At 40.8% G+C, this 25,261-nt stretch overlaps 1 protein-coding gene across 2 annotated transcripts; it reads left to right on the top strand.

The window, feature by feature from the left end:
* The first annotated feature begins 3,811 nt into the window (after positions 1-3,811).
* LOC127363940 (protocadherin alpha-C2) lies at positions 3,812-24,335 on the top strand. Of its 2 annotated transcripts, XM_051400910.1 has the most exons (5): positions 3,812-6,622; positions 8,796-8,854; positions 12,567-12,652; positions 19,231-19,289; positions 19,855-20,164. In XM_051400910.1, the coding sequence occupies exons 1-5, from the start codon at positions 4,079-4,081 to the stop codon at positions 19,963-19,965; spliced, it is 2,859 nt and encodes a 952-aa protein (XP_051256870.1). In that variant the 5' UTR covers positions 3,812-4,078; the 3' UTR covers positions 19,966-20,164. The 2 variants fall into 2 exon arrangements, with proteins under 2 accessions (XP_051256870.1, XP_051256869.1); XM_051400909.1 differs by lacking the exon at positions 19,231-19,289 and having other exon boundaries at positions 19,855-24,335.
* Positions 24,336-25,261: the final 926 nt, after the last annotated feature.

Here is a 25,261-nt window from a genome sequence, read left to right as displayed (position 1 = left end):
TCTGCTCTAAAAAAAATGCTCTAATTGAGTTGTAGGTTGGGTAGACAGACATCAGCAGTATGCATGTGTAACCATTAAGTGCACTTAGAGGCTGTGGATGACAACATCTTTGAGAACGCCACTCCCATTAATGCTTTCGCAAAAAATACATGTGCACTGCACCAGAACTGCTTCTTATAGTGTGTTTTTTTTACCTGGTCTCTGCAGGGAAATTAACCATGGACCACAAGTCATCAGGATATTGCATGTGTGTTCTGTTTAAACTTTCCCCATTCATCACACACCAACAGGGCAGAGCTCATGGGGTGGCCAGAGGGTGCCATGGAGACGTTAAGGGGTGGCAGAAATATGCTGATTTAAACAATATTTACAATATATTTATATCAATATTAGCTTGGAAAACTCCCTAAACTAAGATATTTGAACTCAAAAACATTACATTATTGTAACACAGAATAGAAAGCACTGAATAGAAATATCTAATGGTGGCATTCTTACAAATAGTCTTTTTTTGTTGGACTTAACTCTAAACAGTCTAAAATGTGGCCATAACAGATCATTGAATTAAATGTGTTCATTTGTTTTTAACACATTCTTTTTTAAATGAATCTCAATTAATTTGTTAAATCTGACAGGACTTGTCACCAACCTGGGCTGGCAGCTGGGATGGACAGGCATTTCTAAGGGGCAGAAGCTGCTACCTCCTAGATCCACCCATGCAAATAAACACCAATACATGCACTGTGAGCAGAGGATTAAACCAGAGACCATGTTAAAAGAGCTGGCTGGGTTATAGCTAAAATAAAGAGACAATGTGTACAACTCTCATCTTACTTACTGGCCAGGGTGAGGATGCACCAAGATAGGGGGGATACAGAGGAAGATCCACTTAAAAAAGATACAGGTAGGGTGGGTAGATGGTATGAATAAACAGATTAAATAAAACCCTCTAATGTAAAACACACACAGTATAGACAAAACCTTTGGCAAAACAGCAAGTTTTCTACAAGAAAAGAACAAAAAAAGCAATTACACATTGAAGAATGACATACATTTTTTTTACGTTTTACCTCTACTGTAACCAAATGTGTTCCATCGGTTCTCACCCAGGGGAGGAGCAGTCAGTCACATCTGCAGTCAGCGACATCTGCATAAAGGAACCAGTGACTGGAAGAAGTGTGCTGCCAAAATGCAGAGTATCCTCGATACCTCCGTCATCATCAGTCACAAATAACCCAGGGAATGTGCTGGCAGTCAAGGGAAGACCTGACATTAAAACAAGTCAGCCAGTCGTCCAAAAGCATAGAAGGGTTATTAAGTAGCTCAAAATAGCTCTTAACACAGGACCAAGGCATAAGCAGCAGTGTCTTCAACAGCCTGAAAATGTATATGTAGAGCATATATATGGGAGCATAAGGAAGCTTCACCTGGTGCCTATTTGAGCCTAATCAGGCTTAAGGTGGACCAGGTAACCCTTCTAACACATCCATCCATTTTCTATGACCTCTTCAATTATACAAGTCTTGAGCGACTTGGGCTTACTTCAGCATGCACAGGGTGAGATACAGTTCACTCCTGTGAGTTTCACTGTTTCAGTACATTGTGTCAGAGCCTGTGTCAAACAGAGAATGATGATGACGTCTGAAGCTTCAAACACCACTGGTGCTTCAGACAGCTTCATTCAGTTCGGATGTTTTAAACGTTTTGCAGGTAAATGGTGCGATAGGTTCATTAGTGGGCAAAACATAATCAGATGTATGAAGACAATTCCACCTGATGTCAAGTAATAATGTAATAAAAGTAATAGGCTCTCCAATCACATCACGTAGAAACGTTAAATAGATATCAACCATAAAGTCCGACTGAGACCACAGTTACACTGGGCCTCAATTACACCAATAAGGTACATTTATCAGAAAAAATATATCATATCTAGGCCTATATATCTTGGATTATACATGTATGAATCATTTTACTGTAACATATTGCACAATAACATCTACATTAATTAAACAAAGGGTCTTACAGATTTAATAATAACACACAGGTTTCTCGGACACATATGAGACTAAAACTATTAAAATGAGAGAGGTTGACATTCTGGGTTTGAAGCCCCAAAGCTTTGAATTTGATTTTGGAACAAATTGAAAGAAAGGCTTCATAAAGCTTCTTCTGCCCATCAGTATCAGTGTGGTCAACCACATATACTCACATTACACAGTGTGAGCACTTGCTTGTGTATCCCTAATTTCATCATGTTTTTCCTTGAGTTTTGACCACCAGCTGTAAGGTTGGAAAGCTAATTCATAGAAATTCAGCTCTTAGAATAAGTGAAAAGGGGGGATTGTTGCATTTTGTGGAAATATAAGAATGAGCCCTGGAAGCAGAAAGCTGAATTGTAGGCTGAACCTTCCTGTGACAAAGGCAAATGGTCTACCCCTGAATCATGTATGTCGATTAATACAACCTCAGTATTTATTTATTTTACTTTATATTAGGCTGTATTCAACAGACTATCAGCCTCTATATGTTTCCGTGCCCATATATGACCCTATATCATGTTTCTCTCCAGGATACAGCCTACTGTAGAGAGGAAATTAGACATGTGCTTTGTGGGGTCCACCACGGGCATCTTAAATACGATTATGTGACCTGACAGTCCGAGGTCTACCACTGACAGTGATCCATGTGCAGGGAAGGTTGTGATTGTCAGTGCAATGCTTTCTTTCTGCTACGCCTTGCCCAAACGCTCGCCATGCGGTAGGCTGCGCTGCGGAATCGCTACCGGCAAATGAACCATCCTTGCGTCTCCAGTGCAGACAAAGGAAGACAAACATAAGCCTGTCCCCCAAAACATGTGTCTATCTGTGTGGCCACGCTTTTTGTTTTTCTCTCTCGCGTATTTCTTCCATTTTGGGGAAGGGGGTGATGTTGAATATTTATGCACATTACGCTTTGACCTTGCCTTTAAGAGCAACAGAGTCCAGACACATTTAACAGGGAGGGGGGAATTAAATGTTTTAGCCACATCTGCGGGTTATATTTCCCATTCAGTAATCCCAGATCCTTAAGTCATGTGCTGCACCGCAATTCTGATGGATGCATGGCTGGTGTAGAGGAATACAGAAGTGTGTGTATGTGTATGTGTGTGGGTGTTTTGTGTGGCCACCGTTCTTTATTCTGGAGGTGCTTTAATGTGTCGGTCGTCTATCAGCTCCCAGACCCTATACCGACATCGTAATGGAGGGATGAGAGGAGAGAAATGGGTGGGGAGGGAGGAGGGGAGCTGCGCCACAGTGGAGAGGAGAGAGCTGGAGTCTGAGTGCGCGCTAGGGTGGGATACTGTCCCTCCAATGTCAAGTCAGCAGCGTTGGATTACATGAATTCCGGTATGCGTTTTCAAAATAAAATCTCTCTAAAGGCATGCTCTGCTGCTGGATTTTCAGTGAAACACATCCACACAGGAACCTTTGGTACATGGTCCATGGCAACATAAGCAAAGTTGTATTTATACAGCGCAAACACTGCACAAAAGTAAGTGTAAGACTATGTGTAATTGAAAAACAATTAAAAACTAAACTTTGATTTAGGATTTGATGAAAAACCTGACAAACTATGACTCCCAGTCCCTTATTTAACCACTTAACTAAAATCTCTCCAGTTTTGGGCTTCCTGGACGCATGTCTTCCTTTCTTCCCTCTAGTAGAGCTAACTGAATTTACTGGAGAGAAAAAAATGTGACGCTTTTAATTATTTTATTTCGAAAGGCACACGCTTCTGTTCCGGTTTCATTGGCGCAGATTTCCACAGTCTTGACAGATTTCACAGCTCCAGAGGCAGGGAAACACACCCGTCAGCAGCGCGCATTGGAGACAAAAAAGCGCATCACGGACAAAGGAAATATGGGTGCGCTGGAGAGGATTCACCTCAGCCGGGTAACACAATGGATGAGCCGCTTCTCTTTCATTTACCGGGAGACCAATTAGCCCACCTTAATGAGGTGCTGGGATGCAAGATACTGCAAGCTAAAAAGGCGGAAGGCTGCGTTTAATCCGTCTGCGGATCCTATGAGCTTGCAATGGCTGTGGCGGGGATATGCAACTGGATAGGGAATAATGTGCCTTTTTATTTTGTGATATTTTCCTTATTTTGTGGCCTTTCGTTTGGACAGTTGAGATATTCTATTACAGAAGAACTAGAAAATGGGGCACTGGTCGGTGATCTGGCGCATGACTTGGGGCTGGATATTCGAAAGCTCGCCACCCGAAAAATTAAGGTAACCTCCAACAGCGGTAAACGCTATGTGATTGTCAACCCCAAAAACGGGAAATTACTCGTCAATGAAAGGATCGACAGAGAGGCACTGTGTGATTTGTCCAACACTTGCGTCATTAACCTGGAGGTGATGGTCGAAAACCCCACTGAGGTGCACCCTGTCGAGGTGGAGATTGTGGATGCCAATGATAATGCGCCGCAGTTCCCCAGAGACGAGTACCAACTGGAAATCATAGAGTCTGCTTTACCAGGATCTCGTTACCCGATTGAAAACGCGCAAGATCCAGACATTGGGTCCAATTCAGTTCGTATGTATCAACTTAGCACAAACGACCATTTCGCGCTGGTATCTAACAAACCCTCCCTCAATACGAAGCACATCGAGCTTGTGCTCAAAAAGCCCCTTGATCGCGAACAGACGCCTTACCACCAATTAATTCTAAGTGCTGTGGATGGTGGCACGCCAGAGAAAACCGGCACGGCTAAAATCAATGTCCGGGTCCTGGACTCTAATGACAATATGCCCACGTTTGACAGCTCCGTGTACAAGGTGAAACTGTTGGAAAATTCTCCCAAAGACACACTGGTAATTAAATTGAATGCAACTGATCTAGATGAGGGCACAAATGGAGAGGTTTACTACTCTTTCAGCAGCTACACTCCAGAGAGAGTGAGGCAGATGTTCAGCATGGACACTAACACAGGAGAAATAAGAGTTAGGAGCAATGTTGACTATGAAGAGACCAACTCCTATGAGATGTACATCCAGGCGATGGACAAGGGCCCTGGGGCCGTGGCATCACACTGTAAGGTAGTGGCAGAGGTGGTGGATGTGAATGACAATGTCCCTCAGATAGTGTTGTCATCCCTGTCGAGCCCTGTGAGGGAGGATGCCCGTGCAGACACAGTCGTGGCCCTCATTAGCGTTACTGATAGAGACTCTGGCGCTAACAAGCAGGTGAGCTTAGAGATCCCAGCAGGCCTTCCTTTCAAGATCAAGTCATTCAGAAATTACTACACTCTGGTTACCTCAGCCTTCCTGGACCGCGAGACCACCGATGCCTACAATGTCACTCTGAGTGCCACAGATGGAGGGAACCCTCCCCTTTCCTCCCAGAAGACCATACAGGTGGATGTGGCTGATGTTAATGACAACCCACCGCGATTTGAGCAGACTTCATATACCGTCTATGTGGCTGAGAACAATGCCCCTGGAGCCTCTTTGTGCACCGTGAAAGCTCAAGATGCAGACATCAAAGAAAATGCACGCATCACCTACACAGTGCTCAATGACAACAACCATGGCATCCCTGTCACCTCGTATGTGTCTGTGAAGGCCGATACTGGGGAGGCTTATGCCCTGCGAGCCTTTGACTATGAGTCACTGAGAGAGTTTCACTTCCAGGTCAAAGCCCAGGATGGGGGCATTCCTCCGCTCAGCCGCGTTGCCACAGTCTACATCTACATAATGGATCAGAATGACCATTCACCATTGATAGTCAACCCTCCCGGCAACGGCACACGCTCTTTGGAGACTGTACAAAAGAACGCAGAGCCTGGTGTCTTGGTGACTAAAGTGGTGGCATATGATGCAGACGCTGGTCCAAATGCCTGGCTGGTCTACGTACTGGAGACGGCCACTGACCTGGACTTGTTCAAGGTGCACGAACACACCGGTGAGATCAGAACCACTCGGAGGATCCTGGAGGACAACTTCACCTCCTTTGCTCTAACCGTTGTAGTGAAAGACCATGGGCAGCCTACTCTCTCCTCCACCGCCACCATCAACGTGGCAGTCATGGAGGTCCCACCCAAAGTGGCTCCCGATCCCAAGAGGATCATCCGACCTCACAGCACGCTGCTCTTCTCCAACGTGACCCTCTACCTGATTGTGGCTTTGAGTGCCACCACCTTTGTTTTCCTGGTCACTGTGGTGGTGCTGGCAATAGTCCGCTGTCATGCCTACTGCACCCAGCCTGGATCCTGCTCTCCTTGCTGTGTGTCACAGAAGCCCCCTCCAGATGGTGGGAGCAGCAGCGTAAGTGCTGGTGGGGGAGGCGGCGGTGGTGGAGCCGGGGCACAGCCTAATAACAATGTGGTGCTTCGGAGAGACCTTAAAGTGGAGCCTCACTACATCGAAGTGCGTGGGAATGGCTCCCTAACAAAGACTTACTGCTACAAGACCTGCCTGACAGCCACCTCTGGCAGTGACACTTTCATGTTCTACAACACAGGACGTCCCATCAGTGGCACCTGGGGCAGCGGTGCCGACCGCTTCTTCACCAGTGGAAGTGGATTTGTACGCAGACTGAGTATGCCTGATGCCTCGATGCAACTCTGCCCAGAGGTTTGTCATTAATTTTTTATGTTCACCTTTGTCCGCATAACTGGAAGGTCATGAATCATCATGTTTACAATTTAGGGGCTTTAATGAATTTTTTATTTAGTTCCAAACAATAGAAATCCCCTTTTAAGTACATACTAGACATGACTTTCCATTAAGGTTACTGCTACAACATGCATTGTTGGCGTAATGTTTGTCAGTGTTATGTTTTTATAGCACTGTGATGATATTCCTGTTTGTCTAGTTTGATACCCCCTGCCATGAATTGACTCCTTGCAGGCCCCATTTTCTTTGTTCGGTTCCCACTTGTACTGTGCAGTCACTCAGCCCAGCCTAGCTCAACACTCACACTGCATTAGTGTCAGGCCTGATGCTTTTCAGGGTCCTGTGTTATTTCTGATGATTCAGAGATTTGTGTTTCAGTTTGAGGTCGTCATCACATTTACACTGAGAACAGGTCACGTATATCCTTCACTACTTGCTCATTCCCAGTGCAAGTGGGTATGACACTGTGGTGAGACTAGGTATTGAGATTTAATCATGATACAGATTCTTTATTTTTTATTTTATTTTTTGTTCTTAAAGGCTACATTACGCAAATTATAGAGAGATTGGCGATTCAAATATTGGAATAATATCATTTTTAATGTCAGATTATTGAGGCAAAGGCTTCTAGGGTTAAGAGGGTATCACTGGATGCATCATCATAATTATCAGGTGCCAGTCACTGGTACATTAGTTATATGAAAAACTCTTACCAAGACAAGTGTAGCAGTGTAAATTAAATTAACCTCCAGCCTCTGTTCCCCAGCCCTGCAAATTAGATTTACTCAATGAGGCTGGGTCTACCAGCACAAAATACTCCCCTCTGAATTGAACTGAGGAACATAATGTGCCATCTTTATCTGGGACACTTGCTACTGCTTGAGCAGGTTTGTGCTTTAAACACAGCTTTTTTTATTCAGTCCTCTTGATGTCTAAGGCTGCAAACCACATGATGCTGACAGATTTTAGCATTAACTGTAATACAGATGTTTCCTTTGTTTCATGCGGTGCATATGCACAGTACCTACTCATGAGGAAAATAATTATGAAAGAGTATAATTAATGGCCATGGAGGATTGGCTCATTAAAAATATGACTTTTCACCCTATGGTTCTTTAAGGCATAATCATCATAGTCCTGGCAGCCTTATCATGCTGACTCCAATAGCCCAAAACTAATGTAGGGTAGTTTAAAATACATTAAAATAGTTAAATTAGTATGTGACTAAGCAGTTAATGTGTACAAGTACTTTGAATAAGTGTCATTTTCTTTATCAGGTCTTAAGTGCAAACGTGTACTGCCAAAAAAGCTGTCTATACAGTAGTTTCAGTTGAATGATAGTAAAGTTTTGAATACAGTCATCATAATCAAGTACGTTTCCAATAGAAGAAAGATGGAAGAAGATGGAATCAGTTAATACAAGACTATACAGTGATCATTTGTAAATTACTATTAAGGATTTATCCCACACATCGTCTTCTATACACGTAATATGATATTTGTACATATGATTGCCCTGCTAAAGAAGACCACAGGATGTGGTTGCCCTGGTGATGGTGGCTCTTGCTTATTGGTTTTTAAAGCAACAATCTACCAGCAGACTACTGGGAGTTTCAAGCACTCGGCCCAGGTTCATAAGGAGTGGACAGATTTACTGAAGTTACACATAAACACAAACACCCTCGCGCTCAGGGAAAGGCATAACTCTCCCAGCTCTCACATTTATAGAGCCACAGAGTGAGAGACTGTCCAAGAACTCACCAATATGGCTTTCAGTCAGTGCCCTTTTTAAAGTCCTTTTTTGTCCATGTCTGTGTGTAAATATCAATATGTATGCATGTGTGTGTGTGTGTGTGTGTGTGTGTGTGTGTGTGTGTGTGACTTGCAATGGGGGACACGACTGCAGTGTTCCTATCACGTCCAGAGCTGGGATATGTGTCATGATTAATTGATGAGACCATGGCCCAGCCAGGCTACACTGTATGAGATCAAACTAAACCCTTTTTCTTCCCTCCTCTCTCTCTCTCTCTCTCTCTCTCTCTCTCTCTCTCTCTCTCTCTCTCTCTCTCTCTCTCTGTGTCTCTCTCTCTCTCTCTCTCTCTCTCTCTCTCTGTACCTCTTGCTCGCTCAGCCAAAAGCCCCGAATGCTGACTGGCGATATTCTGCATCTTTGAGGGCAGGGATGCAGAGGTAAGCACTTTCCATCTTTAACTCTTTTGCAACTTTTGATCATCTAGAAGAAGTTAACACCTATTCATCCTACACACACTGTCTACACCCAGTCTCTGTTACTACTACAGTGAGCCCTCATGTTGCTTACAGCTGCGATGCATTTTATCTAAAAGCAAAATATTTATTGACAGACGTCCCACAGATATCTGCGCCTCAAAATGACCTCTCTGGACATCTGTTGACAACCTTAACCCCATCTTCTTCCTTTGGGAAAAGCCATTTGCTGCTCCCATCAGTGGATGCATAGCACTCTTCCTCTGCAGTGTAATACTATATAGGTCATCTACATTCTGAGCGTTGCTTCCCCCACTTACAGTCTTTAAGCAGGAAGCATGAAGGACAAATGAGCTGACTATGACCTTTCTTAGATTATCAGATGCATACACGCAACAGTGTCTGCACGTACAACTGCCCAGCATGCACATATGTGTGCGTTTCTGTGTGTGTGCAAAGACAGCAGAGGACATTTTGGACTCCATTAATAGTTGTTAATTCACTGGATGTGCTTGCATGCACTCTGTTTTTCCAGATATGGCTTCATAAGGCCTTAGTGCTTGACCAAATTCCAATTATAGATTGATCTAAAGATTGATAGATACACTATGGTTGAACACAATATGCCAATTATTACACTGAAACAGGACTTAATTAGGTTGTTAGCATTTATAAATGGGTTCAGGTTTAAACAAGTGTGTCATCTCCCAACAGTAATGAGAAGGTCTGGAGTATTATATTTTAAAAATGAGAATAAAATATTTGCAGATTCCCATCTTCGTCTTAGTAATGAAGTGCTACACATGTAAGCATTCTCATTAGCTACCTACTACAAATCAGAGAATACCAGATTAGGAGGATCCGTCAACAGTTTGGGTAAAGAAGTAGGTTTTTTTGCATCTACATCTGTCACTTAAAGTTTGTAAGGATCAAATCTCAACAGTTGTATTAAAATATGTAATGAAGTGTTTTGTTAATTTGATATGAGGACAGCTGGAACATCAGGGACCTCCATATGTCTATCATTTGTACTGAATTTTCATAATTGCATGCTAACAATGCTTACTGCTCAGTTGTGCAGTCTTCTGCTCAGTCTAAGTTTGATTTAATCGGATATTAGTGTTAATTTCTATGCTGCCGAGGGTATCATAATGTGCATCATGTCATCAAGTCACTGTAACATGACATGGATTAACATAAATCATCATTGCAATTTGCCGCTGCCATCTCTGAAATGGCAATGCCCGTAACACACATAGACACAGAGAGTCTCATAGTAACGCTTAACCCCAACACACGCATACTGTAATGTATCACACTACACACAGCATGTAGCACCAACATTACTGACCCACATTCCTGGTGTAGTCACTCAGTCAGTGTAGAAAACACCAGTCCTATCTGTGTCATATTCTCACACATTAAACCAGCACCTCTGCTTATGAAAAAGCTTAAAAACCTACCCTGCTCAGAATATACCGTTGCCATTTGATATTCATGACAAATCCCTATTCAACATAACAAGTGTGTAATGCAGTTTGAGATAGATGCTGGATGTGCTGCATTGCAGAGGACCCAGTCAGGGTAGGTCCTCCTATACAGAAAGCTCTATACTCATTATGAATGTATGGGGGGAATCTCAGTCGGGGTTGGAAGCTACGTCCATGCACCTGGCTTTACAGCATTATGAGAGTTTCTAAATTTAAAGACCCATTTTTATTGATTCTGTTGGTCACAATTTGCCTTTATTATTATGTTTCTGAAGGAAAGCTTGGGATTTTTGTCTTTAGCTATAGGTGTTTGCTAACATTATTGTGATTCTTGAGTGCCCTTATTCAAACTGCTTAAATCTGTTTTCCCTTTGCTTTGCTCAGCAATTCAGTATTTACAAAAAACACATTTATACACACATTCATGTAGGAATATTTCTACATTTTGGGAAATAGGCGTATTTACACTTACTGAGAGTTAGATGAGAAGATTGATATCACTTGTGTCTCTGTCTGTTAAATATGAAGTTATAGACACCAGTCAGTTATTTTAGCTCAGTGTGAAGACTCTAAAAAGCTTACAAGCTCATCTCTTTCATTAAGCCTATACAAAAGCGGAACTGTGCAAATGACATTGTGGTTTCACGGGGGCTTATGTGTGGGACTCTTTCTTGGCCAGGTGCAGTGACTTCCTGGATTCTCTGCTGGTTGCCTGGCAACTTCACTGTTACACCAAGACTCCTAAAAGACACAGATTTTGTAACTTTTGGACAGAACCAGAAACATTGTATATTAAAAAGTGTCTACAAAATACAATTTTCTAACCGACCATTTTCCTGTAAGGGTTAACGCAAGGTGACCGTAACAGTGAAAGTACTTGTTCATGCATTTAGAGATGCACCAATCCACTTTTTTTTTAAATTGCGATCTAAATCTAAAACCTGAATTTGTATATCTGCTGATACTGAACTAATTAACTTCCACCCCTTGGAATGTTGGCTTTACACACATTAGAAGTTGCTTTTCTGTGTTTTTTGAGACAATAAATATCTCCAACATGTTGGAAATGCAAATAGCCTACATGTTGAGTTAGCCAACTGTTCTAGCTCACTCAGTAGTAGACTCATGTCTCATGTTACGGTGGGTTCATGGTCAGTTCAGTACTGGATATTTAATTAGCTAGTGCTACAACATTTTGGCTATGGGCCTAAAATTGCATTATTCCACAATTCATAAAACTATCAAAATATGGAATCTGGAACGCTACTTGGATCGGTGACGTCAGTCCGATATCAGATATGTGTATTAGCAGCACTTGATAACAATATTGGACCGGATCGGCCCCAACTTGCATTGCCACCTCTCAGTGTGCTGCATGCCCACGGACTAAGTAGAATGACAAGGTAGAGCTCAGGGTTTCTATTGAAAAAATTTAAAATAAAATAAAAAATTAAGAGCTCCACTTTGATGCTATCCTGGGAGTCTATGTTATGCTTGTAGTGTGAAATTTTAATATTTTTCATTTGGGTGTAGTAGGAGTGTCCTACTTTTTATACACATAATTATTAAAATATAACTATGCAACATGATCAGCTGAAAATACTTACAGCATGCCATTAATGACATTAAATATGTTATGTATCCCAATTGAATATGTAACTAAATGTTATTCAAAGTATGTTGACAAAACAACACAAGATGTACAATAAAACACAAACACATATTGTGTATTTGTTGCTTGCTGTGTAGATGAATGCCAAAGATGAAACCTGACTTGGCAGAATTCTATTTAACTCTTTGTGTTCACTAAAAAGGTATTTTGTTATATTAAGGCAAAGTATTTTACATGAAGGTTGGGATGGTTTCTTTTTTTAAAAAACAAAAAGTGGAAAGTTGTTGCTCGTGGCAACAAGACCACAAGAAATGGGTGACAGTAGGCTTAACCTGGTTTCCCCAGGCAACGAGGGAACTATTGCTGTCAAGGCCTGAAACTGTGACTAATACTGCTTGAAATTCTTACACTGTAAGCTATTTCTTGTGTTGGATTATGATTTTCAGTTACCAAATATCTATACTATCAAGGAAAACAAACTTCTTTAAAGAAGAAATAATTAATAGCTGGAGGTTTGATTTTGATTTTATTTGATGTGTCTCACTAAGTTTGCTGAATGTGTTCTGGCTTTCAGCTCTGTCCACATGGAGGAGTCCTCTGTGATGCAGGGAGCACAGGGGATGCTGGTTCAGAACTGGCCCACTGTGTCCAGCGCTGCAGGTGAGTATGAGTGTAGGGTAACTGGAGGATAAATGATTTTTCCTTGTTGTACTACCACATCTATTTAAATTGAAGGAAACTAAGCAAGATGCTTTAAAATGTATTGAAAGTAGAGGATGTTTAAGTCAGGTGTACTGAAATATCTTTATATATACTGTATATATCATATGAAACTAGATGACCTAATGCATCTATTGGTACCAATGTCATGCTGGCATTTAAAGAAGGAAAAGAATGCTGCAAAGTTAGGCAACAATTTGGCAATGAAGAAACTTGTATGGCCATATTCAAATGGATCCCTTGATCTCTGACCTCAAGATCTCTGAATGAAAATTGGTTGTATGGGTACAAGTCTCCCCTTTGCAGACATGCCCACTTTATGCTAATCACAGTTTTGGGGTGTAGATGTGTTATTTTTGCTATATATATTATATTGGAATATTTCTGCATACTGGGGTCCATAAAAAGTACTGGAATTTTAAATGAATTGGGATTGACTGGAAAGCTGAAACACATACATCATGTCCTACTGGTGCCACCCCAGTCAAAAATTATGTGACAGTAATCAAAATTCGGGTGGTCCAGGAGTAAAGTTCTTGCCCACCACCACAGGCATCTGGGAGTTGAACCTCTGGTACCGTGGTTGTGCCTGTCAAAAACATAATGGATGGGAAAGCCAGCGAGTCTTGTTCTTGTCGTTGCACTTGTGACTTGTATTATCTCTCCCAGAAGCTAATGGCTGGCAGGTGAAGAGAATCAATAATAGGGTTCATAAATATAGTACTGTGGAAGCTATTAATATATACCAAAAACAAATTACACAGAAGGACATAACCTACCACTGCCCATACTAAAAACTATTGTGTTAGCTATTTGAGTAATCGTATAGTTAGACAATGGCAACCATGAATGAGTTGAATATGAATATTTTTTAGATGATGTATGTTCTGTCGTGCCCCATAATAAGCAAGACATAATTTTAGACAAAGTTAAGTCCTGAAGGAAGATAGACTACACTATGGTAATCTTGCTCAATTGGTAATTAAGAATTCTTGCAACTTGTGTTGGATTCTCATGCAATTGGCTCTCGTTCATACTGGTTATAGTAACTTTAGTAGTAAATGTAATGTAAAAGTTGAACATCTTTGAAAATAAGCTTCTCATTCTTGTTTTCTTGAGGTGGGAGGTTTGATTTAGCCCTCATGTCTGTATGCTAAATATGAAGCCAGAGCCAGGAGACAGCTTAGCAATAAAGACTGGATAGGTACAAAGGTACAAAGAAAATATGCCTACTAGCACCTCTAAAGCTTGCTAATCGACACACTATATCGCTTTTGTTTAATCCATACAAGAACCAAAGTGTAAAAATACAAAAATAAAATAATACAAATAAAAGTTGCAGTGTAAAGGTTTCAGTTTTACATTTTGTTTTTTGTACACATTAAATAAACAATATATAGTGTTTAATCAGTGAGCTGTAGAGGCAGACTTTTGGACAGAGTCAGGTTAGCTGTTTCCCCATAATTCTGGTCTTTATGCTGAGCACAGCTAACAGTCTCTTTGCTCTAGTTTCATATTTACTGTACAGACATGGCGTACGTTAATATGTAGGATAATATTGGTTGAACCATGGGGGCACACAACAAAAGGGGTGAGACGATCACTGACGATCACATTTTAGTGTCAACACACCTAAATGCCCATTACAATCACAAATTCAAATTTGACCGTTTAATTAAAGTCTACTTAATATGTTGAATTCATCATTGTTTTTACTTTGGTTCAGATAATATGGTAAAACTGGTGATTTGCGAGAATTGTCCTTTGAATATCTACATGATCTTGAATTCCAGTGTGATGTTCATGCAGAGCTTAGCTGAGGTGCCAAAAGCCTGGGGCCCTTATGCAGAGCCACAGATAAAACACTGCGTCCTCCCATAAAAGCAGCTGGCAGCATGGAGAGCCACAGACTGAAAAGGCAACTGTTTTTTAATGACAAAATGAGTTGTCCTGAGTGGGTGGCAACACTGAAAATGTGTAGCAACACAACATAAGTGCAAACAGAACTGGCCTAAAATATGACCTGTGTTTCTCCATTCACAGACACAATGTCTCAGAGTTAATGACTAACAGCTTTTGTCGGTTTACTGGAAGACCTTTGTAAGTACGATTTCAAAACAGTGTTTGGAGCATTGTGAGCTGCTCCCTCCGCCCTTCAGCCAAGCTTCTATTCATTGATTTTCTGTCTAGCTGCAGGAATTAAAACATAGGTACAGACTTGAGGGTGAGGGGTAGCATCACAGTCAATCACTCAACAAATCAGTGACAGAATATGTCTTACTGTCTGTCAGCTTTTCTCTCTGTGGAAAAGAGAGCTGGGGAATTGTTCGAGATACAAGCTGTACCAGTTTCCAGTGTCTCTCTGTTGGTTTGCTGCGGAGAAATGTGTATTTTTTGTTAGAGCAGATGGAAAGCTCTCATGGTCATGTAAAGACTCAAATATTGCCCTAAAACAGAGTGCACAGCGTGTACTGCCGACCTATCAGAGGTGCATGGTTGCATTAGGAAATGATTTGTTATGAGTGGCTCAGTGCTAAGACACAGACATGTACTGGATTGCAGGTTGATCCTCTTTACTATGCACGAAGAGGTGGAGCCTTTTTTGTGACACATTTTCATGTCTGCGGTAAATTGTTATTATGATTAAGTTGTCTGATATGCTGGGATGCATCTAAATGCGGCACCCTCAGAACTGTGTTTATGTAAGTGACCCATGGCGCAGATGAGGAGACATTTGTCTACTGCCAGAGGGGAAGAGAAGCTATAATCAGTAATAAGAGAGTACCATTCAAAAAAAAGAGGGATCCAGTAACATTAAAAGCAATTTTGGAGAGGAAGAGCAGAGGAGACGTACAGGGGGATGGAGGAAAAAAAAAAGCGAGGTGTGGGGGGATGGAGAAAGAGAAAGGTTAAGAGGATTGGCAGGTTCCTGCAGTAGTGTTGTTGCTAGGGAACGCCATGTGACCTGTTGCCTGGCAACACTGTCTAACTGAGAGATTGCTGCAGCAGCCGCACCCTCCATCAGCAGGGAGTGGGCGAAGGCAGTTTCCATGGCAACCGGTCATATCTCTGAATGGAAGATTTAGAGACAGAAAAAAAGGAGTAGGGAGCGGAAAAGGGAAGGGGAGTCAGCAAGGGGCAGGTATTAAGAGCAAAAAGAGGGCACGCAGTAATTCAGAGGAAATACTGAAAGAATGGTTTTGGGTAGATGGGTCTCATGCAGAATACATGCGATGTACTGCATATATTTACACAAACCACCAGAGGGATTCATTTTAGATGGAATGGTATCTTGGACTAGACAGGAAATAAGACAGCCTATTTTAAATGTAGGACATCAGGTTACATGGAAGGGGGTTCAAACGCCCACATATCTACATCAGGTGTCATGGCAACCTCCTCACAAGGAGCTGTACTGACCTGCTTAGCAGCAGTAACACGATAATCTGTTTCAGATGCGTGTTTGCTGGGAAATTTGGGCTACTATGAAGCAGTGGCAGAGTTACAAATAATCCTCCACGCTAGAGAAACAGTAGCACAGGGGAAGCAAAGCTCTTCATATTTGTACTCTCTCTGACTCCTCTGACCTGCTCGTTATAAATTAATTTTTCTCACACACGTGTACACACACACACACACACACACACACACACACACACACACACACACACACACAACAGGAATAACTCAGATTAATACCTGGGCTAGGATTCTAATTAACAATGTCAGGGGTTTGGATTTGTCACAGTCAGTGCAGAGAGCCCGGGGATGTCCCAAGACGCCAAGACAATATTCACTTGATTAGGCCCTACACAGCCACTTGACATTCTAGCTCCAGTTGGTCATGCAAAGGGATATGAACTTCTCTAGCCCCATCAGGTGTACATAAAGCTAAAAACTATACTGTTGTGAACAGCACAAGTTTAACCATGTTTTACGTCTTGTTTATTCTACCATAATACATTGTCCAGCACTCAATCTAGCCATTAGCTGACCCAACAGCCACACACTGTGATCAAATCAAAGTATCTAAAACTGGCCAGATTTGTAATAAGTTAATATTCCATTAATGCCGCAGAGGATGAAACCTAATGGTTCAGTGAACCCCTCACCTTCTCCAACATGTAAACTTTGCACACAGAAATATTTTGTAATCTAACAAACATAGTGATTGACACATTTATGCTCCCAGATGCTCCCCTATTTGTTTTAAGGGAATGTCTCAGTATATTTCAACCTGGCAAATTATTATGAAAAAGGCCTACATTTTAATCCCCATGCAACATGGCTACTCCACTGTGCCACTTTCTGTGTTTACTTTTGATTGGACTGACTTACTTGGAAAGCAGTACGAGGCTTGAGCAGCTTGCCCCAATATATCTACAGCACAGTTAGCAGGATGCATAGTCACAAAGGCCACATTTATGTAAAATAAACAAGGATGAAATATATTGTAATTTTACTTGAATGGCCCCATGACTTTCTTCTAGCACCCTCATTAGGATGGATTAGGTTTTAATGCTATGGTTACATATAGCATTATGTAGCCTAAAAATGAAATGTAAAATGTGAAAGGAAGTAGCCTTTGTAATCTGTCAGTACAAAACTTCCAAATTCTTCTGACTGAACATCAAATCACAATCCTTTAAACAGTAGCATCAGGTAACAGGAAATTGTGTGTCAGTTATATAAAATGGAGGTGCTTTGTGTACAGCAATGCAATGCACTGCACAACTGGCTCGATAAGCTCATCCACATTCTGCCTCACAGTATTTTTCACATCTCCTTTAACTCACCGGCTGTCTTTTCAGTTTATTTTAAGCATGGTTGTCCTCCTCCACATGAGAAGCAATCTTCCTAACCATTGAGAGCCATTGAATGGGACTTAAAATACCAGATCCTCTTCCTGGGTTTAATACCCAGATTAAATACAAACAGCTCTGTCTGTACCATCAAATGTCATAATCCTCAGAAACAGACTAGCATTACAGTATTAAAGCGTTAACTCCACTAATGGTAAGATAAGATGATAACATCTGACACTGACTAATCATTAAACAAGATAAATTACATAGGTCAAAATTAGCTGCGTTGAATCTGGAATTTCCTCCGCAGTGGTTTATTTGTTATCCTGGCCCTTCACATGCTAATTATTTAATGTAACTTAAAAATGAATACTTCTATTTTTGCAAGCAGAGAACAAATTATTTATGTGCGTGTGTCCTTACGTTCTTTATTACATTTTCATGAGTCAATATATGATCAATTCTTAGTGAGTCATGGCTCCATAATATACGATAGCACTCTGTGAAAGGTGCTCCACTTTGCAGGAGTGGTTAAACAGGGCAAACATGCAGAGCTATCTATTGAGCAGTGTGGTAGTGCCCATTACATATGCTCTTATTATATCCTACACTATATTATTCATTCTCATACTTGGTAAGCTCACTGTAGGGAATCAGTGGGACACTGTGCGTATGGACAGTGTGTATTTTCAAAATAGTGTACTTCCCAACGGGACAGTGGTTGAAATCATTTCAGTTCTCCAGCAATGTCATAAATAGCCTACAAAGAAAAATCAAACAGAATCTTTTTAAAAGGGCTTGTGTTTGATCTAAATAAATTCCAGACGGAAAGTAGGTCAGTGCAGAGGGAACTGGTGTGGGCCTGAGAGCACCGTGTCTGCAAAACCCGCCTACCCCCATCTTTCTTACTGTCTGTCTGTCTCTCTCTGTCTCTCTCTGTCTCTCTGTCTCTCTCTGTCTGTCTCTCTCTCTCTCTCTCTCTCCTCATCTCATCTTTCTTTTTCATTCTGGCATCTTTAACCTTTTGACCTTAATAGGCATGTCTTATTTTCATTTTACATAATCATTTTTCTATATATAGGCTTCTTTTTCCAGTATCTCTTTTCCGACTTGCTGTCTGGGTTCCTTTCTCTGTCACATCCATGCTGGAGCACTAAAGGTTGAATCCCTGTCTCTGGACTCCTGTGAGAGTCGGATTAATCTGCTGCCACCATCCAAATACAAATACAAACACAAATCACATTGCCAAGTTAAACATCCCTGTGGTTTAAAAGGTTACTCCCCTTCAGTGTTCCTTCCTGTGGTCTCTGAATTGCTGTCCTGAAAATATCCTCTCCCTGTGGTTATCGCTCCATGTCAGGCTATTATTGTACTCACTTTTGCTTGATTTCAATTATTTCTTAAATTTCAGATTTTATGAACATCTCAGAGATAATAAAGTAAGGAACAAAGCATGACAAGCAAGACAAGTGGTTATTAGAAAAACAATTCAAAATGCAAAAGCTGATCGCAGTGGAATATTTTCCTCTGCGAAGACCAGGTCAGAATGAACTATCCTTCTTCTACCACATGCCAGCACTTTAAATATTACCAGTATGTGTAAAGAGCTCCTGTGGGACTGATACTTGATGATTTTGGGAAATATGCTTATTTGCTTTCTTGCCGTAAAGTTTGATGAAAAGATCAATGCCACACTCTTCTGTGTGGTAATAGGTGGAGCCAGCACAAAGACTGGAAACGAGGGGAAACCGCTAGACTGGCTCTATCCAAAGGTAGGCTAACAAAATCTGCCTACCAACACCTCTGAGTTTACCTACGGGCATTAATAAAGGATAACTTAACTTAACTTAAAGCTGAAAAACTAAAATGGTATATATTGTTTGTGTTATTTGTTACAAAAAGTTTCAAATTGAAAATTTGGCAATTTAAATTTCAGTTCTTGCCTGGATTATTTGCTGGTTGCCTGGCAACATCTCCCCAGATAATAGTCTAGTAGTAGTAGGATACATAACCCCCTGTAAAATGGTAAAAGGCAGTTTTGTATGAATAAAAGGAGATGTAACATGTTTGTTAGTGAGCTGTAGAGGTGCTGGGAAGTGAACTTTGTTACCTTTGGACAGAGCCAAGCTAGGCATTTCCCTAAGCTTTCAGTCTTTGTACTAAGATAAGCTAATGGGCTGCAGTCTGTGGCTTTATATTTTTTCATACGCACATAAGAGTCGTATTGATTTTCTCATAGAACATTCTGCAAAATATAGAACTATTCCTTGAATAAAGCTGTGTGGCAACAGTGATGATTGAATTTCATTCTCTCTTTTTTCATACGTACTTGTGTAGATGGAGAGGGTGGCGGAGAGCTATCACCCCCAGTGGGCGCGGGAGTCGACAGCAACAGCTGGCACTTCAGGTATGGCGCCGGACAAAGCTACGGCCCTCCTCAGGCCCTGAAGCCTGGAGAGATTCCCCCTGAAGCCTTTATCATCCCCGGATCCCCAGCCATCATTTCTATTCGCCATGACGCTGGCCCTGTGGATGACAAAGGTGACTTCATAAGCTTTGGCAAGAAGGAGGAGGCCAAGAAGAAGAAAAAGAAGAAGAAGGACAAGAAGGACAAGAAGGAGAAAGGAAAGGATGACGGGGGAGATGATTAAAGGAGAAGGGGTGACTTGAAAACAGAGCTACCAACAATCTACCATTCCCATAACAGAGCCAGAAAAAAAGCCAAATGCATATTGTAGAACCCAGGGAGCCTCTTTGCACCATATCTGCATAGACGTTGTACAGTGGCCAAACCCTTATTAGACCAGGCCTGGCTTCCTACACCATGTGAACTTGCAAAACAAATGCTTCTCTCTTTTTCTTGGCTCATTTGGCCCATAACATTGGCCTATAAACGTCCAATGTTTATGGTAAACAAATGTTTACTGGCTGGACCAAATTGAAACAGAAAGGGTTTTATTGGATTAGATTAACCTTTCTGTCATTTAGTGCGCCCCCTGCCCCCAGTTTGTATAATAAAAACAAAAACACCTGAGAAGGTGTACTATTTGTATCTGACCATTGTCAGCTGAGGCTGCCTCTGTCAGCATCTCGGTCTTTATGCAGCCCCCCTTCCTTTTTGCCTCACTTAGTTGGAGGTGAAGTGGAAGCCAAACTAAAAAAAATGAAACAGAGGCTTTTGTCTTCGGTATTGTGGAGGCCTTGTAGAAATTCAGAAAATGTGGTCTTTTGTAAAAAAAACAAAATGAAAAAGTAACAACATACAGTATATGTACCATGAGATTAGCACCTTTAAGAGAATGAGGTGGCTGAGACAAGCAGGACCACACTCTAATAAATAGCTCTGTTTCAGTGTAACATAGCACATTGCAGAGGCTGAGGACCTGGACTGGGTTGCAACAACTATGCGCAAGTTCGTTCCCAGGTTAGAGTATAAAGTAGTGGCTTCATAACTGCTAGTTAATTTGCAATTAGCAAGTTAAAAATTCGATTGTACCATGGGTAGATAGGGTGGAATACTACAGCTGTAGCTAGTTATAATATTACGATTTAAGATGAGTAGCCAATCAGTATATAGCATTACCTTGCTGATGGGTACAAACCACATGGATTTGTAGTTGACTAGATTGGTATAGAAATTGCGATTGGTTATTAGAATCCCCAATTGACTATTAAAGGACAATACAAGTTTTTGCATGTTTTAAACCATTCTCTACCAATCCACTTTACGTCACAGACCATTGTATTTGGTGAATTTAAAAGATATTTTATTTTTTCCATAGTTTTTTACACAAAAATAAATTAGCTGAGACTGAACTTTTTTGCATTACAAAATCCATTGAAGTTTAGTTTTATTGTTGTTTAAGGTACATTTTCATCACATGGTAATGTAGATGAAGTGCAGATTCATGCAAAAACTGCTCTGCATAATCACAGTGATGTAATATGGCTAAATTAAACATGGACATAATCCATTACGTATGTCAAGCAAGTCTCAGCACGTTTATTTTAATATTGTATGGAATGGGATGGAAACCAGAGACTGCATAAAAAAAAAAGACACATTAAAAAATATAAAAACTCAATTGGAAAGTCAGTTGTCAGTAGTGTGTAATTTGTAGAAAATGGGTGGAAACATCCAAAATCCTTGCTACAGTCCTTTAACTTGCAAAAATGGAAGTGATTAAGAAAAAAATACGCTGCGAGCAAAAAAAACAAAAAAAATCCTGCTTTACTGTTAGTGAGTGCAATTGTGTGATTTTGTATCATTTGCACCTGCTTTGTTGCTTGCTTAACTATTTAGTTGTTACTTAAGGTTACGTTGTAACAGATTTTTGTGGTGCTACCGCTTGTGTTTTAGCAATGCGTGAATCAGGATTAGTGGCTACTTCGGATATAACTAGGGAACCTATACGTGCAGCTGATGCAACCGGCCCCTGACCTTGCCTCTTCTCTTGGAATACGGCACAGGTCAATGGGGTCTTAATCCCACTGTGTATCTGCACTTCCAGTCTGACACGCACATTAATCTACACAAACACTGACTCTCTCTGCCTTTTGCTCACACATACAGACATGCAAACACACACTCTCTCTCGCACTCTCTTACACGTAGACATACAGTACATACAAACACAAATATATACTAAAAAATTACACACCCCTTTCTGGAATCTCCAAGACTGAAGGCCAGTGTCATCCCTAATATGGGAGTGTATTATATGGCTGGGACGCAGGAACGTTGCTTGTTGCTTCATTTCTGTTCAAGCCTGATCCCTCTACTTCTGTCTTTGAATGTTAAGTAGTTGTTCTTCAGGCCCTGCCCCACCGCCTCGACTGCTTCAGTGCTTGTAGGATTTGCTTGCCCGCTGCCTGTTTCCTCCCTCTGCTCCTGTTTCTTCAAAATCAACATGGTCGGATGACATCTTTCAAGTCACTCTCCTTCAACGAACTGTGCCGTTGTAACAGTAACATTTGTGTATTTGCATATTTACACACAGAATACACACATAGACACATGCACATATACCACACACACACACACACACACACACACACACACACACACACACACACACACACACACACACACACACACACACACACACACACACACACACACACACACACACACACACACACACACACACGCATCTTTTGTTAGGTTCAACTTCAACTGAGCTTAGACGCTTCAGCTAGTGTGTCTCCTCTGATTGCTCACTGTGGACAGCTCTCGTGCATCTCTCACATTGGTTTTACGCACTGAATCGTAAGGACGTCTGACAGGTTAGCAAAAACTGAGATGTGATGAGATGAGATGGAGAGGCAAAAGAGGAGTTGGAAATATAGCAGTCATTGTAGTGTATTGTGTAGATAAGTAAACTACTGCAGAGTTAATTTGGCGGAAGTATTGTAGTTATTCCTGTGTGTCAGCCATTAGTGACAGTTGATCAACTGGGATAGGCAAAAACCACTTACAAAATAAGTGGAGTGCAGTTCAGCAGCAGTGGAAAGAGGTTGGTGGTTGACTTAAAAGGGGGGGGAATTCCACTTAGGGATTAATGGAGGTGAAGCACACTGTTGACATTGTTTATTGTGCACCAGTGAAAAGAAACAACATGATATGGTAGAAGAAAGGAAGACGATACCAGCAAGCAAAGATCAACAATCACAGCTGGAAATAACTTAATATTATACTTTTTTTTATTTTTGCTTTATTGCTAAAAAATAAACATCAGAAATTATGCTGCTGGGAGTAACTCACAAGTTGCAGCGACTCAAGTGTCAACTGTGTGAAATAACTTTATTTGGCCCTGACATTGTGAAACCCAGGTCTAGCAGGGTAAAGAAAAGTTTTTGCGAGCAGTATATTTATATATATATATATATACGTAGGAACAGCATCAATATGATGAAAAGTGTCATAAAATCTCACCTCTGTGTTCCTTTTTTTAGACCATTGTCTTTCCAGTCACAGTAGGGGTGTATAGGTGCTGCTATCAGGCTCAATCCCTCCCATGCACACGTTTCCTTCCCCCTGTGCCCCGTCCTTCAGGTGTACTTCTGTGCTGTCAGATCACCAAGTGGCTGTTTGCATGTTATAAGCAAAGGAAACAGATACTATATAGATACTATATATATACATAGATATGTTTTTCCCACGGGGAAATGCGTATTGGAATACATATACCTGATACACATTCTCAAAGACAATACACACACATTGAACCCACACTCACCCACACATATTATTGCGAACAGTAACTTGTGGAAAAACCTAAAAGAATCACATTTTTTATCCTGTTGAAAATGAATTTAATCTTCTAGATATACATAATGCTATTGTGTTATGTTATGAAATGCTTTTACCCCCCTGTTTTTACCCATATGATTTTCATAGATGAGTAAATCAACCCTTAAAGTTGTGTTAAGCTTTGAAATGATGATCAAACAAACACTATTGTGAAATCAAATCATTTACTCACCCTCCATATCTATCCCTCGCCCAGTAGAGAAAAAATGAAAAAGAAGGAAAAAAAAAAACAAAAAAACATCAAAACACATAAAATGGTATTTAAAAAAAAAAAAAAATATGTCGATGTATTCTCTGCTTGTGTATAGTGAATGTTCCTCAGTCACTGGGTGTGGCAGTGAGTGGCACATACCAGTAGACTGTGACAGTGCAGATCTGTTAATAACTTTTTTTGTACACCTGCTTCATCATTGTAAAGGTGATAATAGTGATTCTTATGATTTCATCAATCTGGTAATGTGTTTTGTTAATAAGTCACAAATAAAGTTTTTCTTAAATATCTTAATATCTAAGCTGTGTTCTGACTTGATTTCAGATAACAGGGGTGCTAACTGATGTGAGAAGAGTGTATTCCTTGCTGTTGGCTTCCTGCCTATTGCTTTCCTTCTGTACTTATGTGTCATGGGACTTTTTTAGTCTTCAGATTTTGTTGGCACAGTTGGCCATTATTTGGAACAATAAATTATAAATTGTATCAAAGGCAGAGTTTGGATAACAGCCTGTTGTGGCATTAATTAGGAAGAACCTGGTTACTACTGTTGATTTAGGTGGAATAGAATGTAGAATGTATGTAGATGTAGAACATTTATTCTCACCACATTGTTGTTCAGTTGTGGAAATGTATGCAAAAAGCCCATTAAACCAGGAAGTAACAGGGCTATACTTTTGAATCTTTCCCGTAAACAATATTGTAGTCTTAAGTGTTACTGGAAATCTCTGGCCATAAACTGAAACATTTTGTCCTTAATTTGAAAAACAGCTCAGTCACACAAAATTACTCAATCACCTCCCTAAACACTCAAGTTCAACTCAGCCAAGTCATAAATATTCTGTTCTTTTGGCTGTAGAAAACCCATTTGAAACTTGCCAAATGACAAACGGATCGAGATCAACAGAAACCCGATGTTAACAACAGAAGGGAATCATCATCCAAGCAGCTGACCTATGACTGAGAAAACACATCAATGGAATGAAAAACAATACTAAAATCTGACACTGGTCACTTATGAAAGCCTATTGAACTCTCCACTGACCTCAGTTTGGAGGGTCAGAAACATATCAGCACATTTCAATGTGGCACAGATTCAAAGAAAACCACAGAGGGTTGTATGCTGGTTAACATGGGAACTTAATCTTTTCCTCTGTTTGAACAAAGAGTTCCCGTTTTGAATGTTGTCTGGGAGAGGTCTATTGATGTCTGTGCCACAGGCT

The sequence above is a fragment of the Dicentrarchus labrax genome, unplaced genomic scaffold, assembly GCF_905237075.1.
Source record: "Dicentrarchus labrax unplaced genomic scaffold, dlabrax2021, whole genome shotgun sequence".
In the NCBI taxonomy this organism is placed as follows: domain Eukaryota; kingdom Metazoa; phylum Chordata; class Actinopteri; family Moronidae; genus Dicentrarchus; species Dicentrarchus labrax.
The sequence above is the reverse complement of the archived record's forward strand: the minus strand, read 5'-3'. Positions and strand labels throughout refer to the sequence as shown.

Excerpts from the sequence above, each read along its gene's own strand:
- LOC127363940 (XM_051400909.1), top strand. The coding sequence starts at position 4,079 with ATGGCTGTGGCGGGGATATGCAACTGGATAGGGAATAATGTGCCTTTT. Across the intron at positions 8,855-12,566 it reads TTGAGGGCAGGGATGCAGAG|CTCTGTCCACATGGAGGAGT; the intron begins GTAAGCACTTTC and ends TCTGGCTTTCAG. Across the intron at positions 12,653-19,854 it reads CACTGTGTCCAGCGCTGCAG|ATGGAGAGGGTGGCGGAGAG; the intron begins GTGAGTATGAGT and ends GTACTTGTGTAG.